The sequence below is a fragment of the Penaeus vannamei genome, chromosome 8 (genome assembly GCF_042767895.1).
Source record: "Penaeus vannamei isolate JL-2024 chromosome 8, ASM4276789v1, whole genome shotgun sequence".
NCBI classification, from domain to species: Eukaryota; Metazoa; Arthropoda; class Malacostraca; order Decapoda; family Penaeidae; genus Penaeus; species Penaeus vannamei.
In genome coordinates, this window is record NC_091556.1 from 39,208,512 (window position 1) to 39,213,511 (window position 5,000).

General features: G+C 27.5%; 1 protein-coding gene across 1 annotated transcript in view; it reads right to left on the minus strand.

The window, feature by feature from the left end:
- Positions 1-1,654: 1,654 nt before the first annotated feature.
- The window catches only part of cu (NADP/NADPH phosphatase nocturnin), a 7,412-nt gene continuing 4,066 nt past the window's right edge, over positions 1,655-5,000 (minus strand). The window contains exon 3 of the mRNA XM_027368910.2: positions 1,655-3,704. Within this exon, the coding sequence (XP_027224711.2) occupies positions 3,165-3,704 (540 nt within the window). The 3' untranslated portion in view covers positions 1,655-3,164. The remainder of the gene's footprint in view (positions 3,705-5,000) is intronic.

Below are 5,000 nucleotides of genomic sequence, written 5' to 3' on the forward strand. Positions count from 1 at the left end.
ATTATTCCCTTGAATTTTTTCTTATTTGCTTTTTTTTTTTCTTTTTTTTATGGAGGTAACTGAGATGGCTTACATATTTTATTTATTTTGTGACAGTCATTACATAACTGCATTTATCTATCTTTTGCTTTGTTTTCAGAGAAATTTTTTTCTCTCTACTTTTCTCAATTATGTGTAATATATTTTCAATTTTTATATACCAGATATTTTTTTTTTACAAACTTTTTTTTACCTGTTGAAAACCTCTTTTAAGTTTAATAAATAATGGTGAAAACTTAGCTTTTAACATTCACTGAAAAAGAAAAGAAAATGCAAATGACCAATGATACATTACAATAAACAAAAAATCTAGCACCAAAATGTGTTAATGGTCCACTCATATTCAGTCAATTTCAACATGTTAAAAAGAATACATAACCTTTTTTTCAAACCTAATTCTTACTTGACACTCCACGTAATTGTGGTTGATAGAATCCTTTCCCTAACGTCTCTGAAAAACTACAGATTTGCACATTTGTACAAGACAACCAAACAGGCAGAAGAGATGAGTGAAGGACAGGCATGGCTTGGGAGGAAATACGAGAGATTAATTCTCTGTTAGGAATTATCACAAATTGTACAACTCACACATTACAAGAGTCAAGTTGATAGAACATCTTTGTGTACTAATGCCACTGAATTAGATGGAAAGGGAAGTTATCTATATACATATAAACACACATACATACATACATATATATATGTATATATATTTATATGTATTTATATGTATATATAAATATATAAATATATATTATATATTATATATTATATATATATATATATATATATATATATATATATATATATATATATATATATATATATATATATATATATATGTACATATATATATATATATATATAAATATATATTATATATATATATATAATATATATATATATATATATATAAATATATAATATATATATATATATAAATAATCTATTTATATATATATATATTATATATATATATATATATATATATATATATATATATATATATATATATATATAATATATATATATATATAAATAGATTATTTATATATATATATATTATATATATATATATATATATATATATATATATATATATATAATATATATATATATATATATATATATATATATATATATATGTAATATGTATATATATATAAATATAATATATAATACACATATATATATATATATATATATATATATAATACATACAATATATATAAATATATAATATATATATATATATAATATATATATATATATATATATATAATATACATAATATACATAATATACATAATATATATAATATATGTAATCTATATATATATACATATATATATACATATACATATATACATATTTATATACATATATATATACATATATATATATACATATATATATGCATATATATATATATGTATATATATATGTATATATATATATATTATATATATATTATATATATATTATATATATATTATATATATGTATATTATATATATGTATATATATATGTATATATATATATATATATATATATATATATATATATATATATATATATATATATATATATATATATATATAAAAGAGAAAGAGAACAAAAATATACTGCACTAGCAATTAAAGCACATGAAAAAGATGCCTCTCATTAAAGAAATGACCTTAATTCATGAACTATCATTAAAAAAAATAAGTGAAAGGCTGCATTTCAAGAGTGAAAACAATCTATATTTCTAGACGTGAAAGCTAATTTTAACATGTTCGGAACACTAATAATACTTTGTATTATAACAGTTACTCCCATTCTCCTACAGTTTCATAATATCTAAAGAAAAATATAATGTTTATCATAGATTTGTTGATTGAATTCTCATATATCACATACTATAGCATGCTGTCTAAAAGACGATATACAGGTGAATGGTAGATCCTATACTGTGTTTCAAAAATCTTGCAGTATCTCCTAAGATAAAGTTCTATATAAGGCTTTTTATCAGTATATTTCTAACCAATAGCAGGCATCAATTTAACCTGTGCTGGATCCACCATACCTAACAGTGTAGCACCTTTCACAATGCATATTAAAATAAGACTGAGAAATATTATTTGTGGAAACATCTGTCCTAGACATTAATGCTATCAAGACATAGTGAGAAGGCTGCTATGTTTCAAAACACCATGTGGACAAAGGTGGTGTGTATATATTTATATGTATTAAGCAAAATACGACCAACTGTAATACATTCATGCAATGTTACTGACATCTTATAACACTACAGTGAAAGGGTCGGAAAATAATGGATGTAGTCATATACAGTGAACATTATGGTGTTATGACACATGGGCATATACAATGAAACATAATTATGTGGCTAAGAAAATAAAGTGTAATATGAACACAGTATAGTGCATTGTGGACGTCATGAATACTTGGTCGTGACTTTTAAATATTTGCAAGAAAACACACATCTTTATTTCTTCTTGTATTTTTACCATCTTTATTTGAAGTTTTATTTAATTCTACCTCAAAAGCAGTGACAAGACTTTCGAGAATTCCTGAGTAAGCCTTTTAATAAGATGGATTTTTGTTAGTCACCGCATATATAGTGTTAGAAAATATTTAAAAACAACGACCAAGTAAGATTACTTACACACTAAACACATACTCTTCTACTACTACTGCATGTACACTAATTGCCAAATAAATAGATAAAAGCGTCACTAATTCATATTGATTGTAAATCATAATAATGCAAACACAGATCAACCACAGAACAACTCATACTGTTAACACAAAACAAACCTTTAGTACTATTGCATACCATTAAGAGTAACTCTTCTTGATTAAAATCATTCTTGTATACAGAGAGATACTGTTTATAAACACAATTTTTTAAATCAAGAACAAACACATAGTCCATATGCAAAAGACTACATAAAATAAAAAGATACTTTAATTAAAGCATATATGACACTGAGAATAAAGGCACATCTAAAAATAATACTATAACCTCAGTTTAAATTTATCACTCAAACTTTAAATTGTGTTGAAAGTAAACTTGGCAGAAAAAAACACTGGAATGGAATGGGGATTACCAGACAGTACACTACAGGTCACTGTCTCTTTCCATGGGTTTGTCAACCATGTCTGAAAAGTTGCTGCGGTTATTTGGCTTAAGGCTGAAGTCACATATGAGGGAGAAATGGTCAGAAGGGTAGGCCAGACTGGGAGCACGACCAGGCCCAAGGTCCTTTTCAGTCGGCACATCAATGCCACCCTCAGGAGTCAGGCTGTTGGGCGTGTAGAAGATGTAGTCAATGTTGTGGCAAATGTCACCTTCCTCACGCACTTTCCAGGTGGAGTAGGCAGGTTCTTTTCCCTCATTGAGGAAGGCATATGCAGACTTGAGGCCTGTGGATTCATGTGTCATTGTTGAATACACTGGCTCGGTCGGCTCAGCGTTGAAGTCACCACTGACGATCGTTGGCCTATTACCACAGTGCAGGTCCATGAAGCCTAGCAGATCTTTGCCTTGTTCATCCCGCAGGGTGGACAAGAGAGCTCCTTGGCGAGCCTTCAGGTGAGTGGTCAAGACAGCTATTTCCCTTCCTGTTGTCTCATCCTCTAAGACCAGTAATATGGCCACCTAAAGACAGATATTTTTTAGAGATGGGGTTTACTATTCCTCTGAAAAATATTGCTAGTCTTGTGTCATGTCAAATTCATACTTAATTATAAACATATGAGGAATACAGCTTATATGAATAATTTGTTTCTTTCCTAGGACTCAAGTTTTTGAACATTAAATATCAAGCAAGCAGGATTTTCTATAGTCTTTCACTCTGTTGTGTAGCTTGTATTGTCAGGCCCTTATCCTATGCCTTTTTAAACAGCTTATTTTCATATTTCACTGACTAACTGAATATAATCTGCACATTTTAATTTTAAATATCTATGAATCAAACTCTTCATATTTTGTCCTCACGTTTTTTACAAATGTGTTTGCCATTCAGTCTGTCTACTTATACATATATAGCCTTTCCGTTTGTCACTTTGAATGCATAGTCTAATGAAGTCAAATATTAGTCCTATTGAAAGACAGGTATTATGGGAAGAAAGAAAGTGATACTGAAGAAATCTGGAAAGACTAAGGAAAATACATTAATTAAGGGGACTGCCTTTTTTAAGTTAAAGGATTGTGCTTTTGACTCATTTATTCTATTATGTATATCCCCTCTACCCAATATTAAGGGTAATCAAACCATTAGACAAAAAAGTCAGAAAAAGGCATCTCTCTTTTTTTATGTGGTCTGACAACATTGGTGAAGCAAGAGAATCCAAATAGAGAGAGTAAAATGTATAAATTGATTGTTATATTGCAAGACTTATTTTCTCCCTATTTATTGACATGCAGTCACAGTGAACTGTATTCATGTTGATAAATATAGAAAAGGTATAAATAAGAAATAATCTCTTCACAGTACAAGAGATGTATTTGACTGGCTTTGAATAAATCTTTGTCAGAAATACATGTATTTAAACATATTTGCAAGGTAAATCACTGGATAAATTCTAATTTTTGTTTTCTTTTTGTGATTTCCTTTCAATTTTATTATCCTAGTTTTACAATAATTCTATTTACAGGCACTTTTCTATGTCATCTTCCCCCAAAATAATTAGCTCAACCAATGGTTGCTGTTTATGCTTTATTTGCAATATTGATTTTTTCTTTTTTGTTATACTCATAATATTCATATGATATATTCTTTCAGTTCATTAACACAGTCTGTTTATAAGCATTAATTGCCATATGCTTGTACAGCTTTATAACTTGGTTTTAGGCTGACATTTACAAACAACCTTCTTCTATCCCAAAGCTATTAAAAACTGCAATGGGTTCATTTGTGACTTTTGTTATTCAGATATGAGCAGTCCCCTTAAA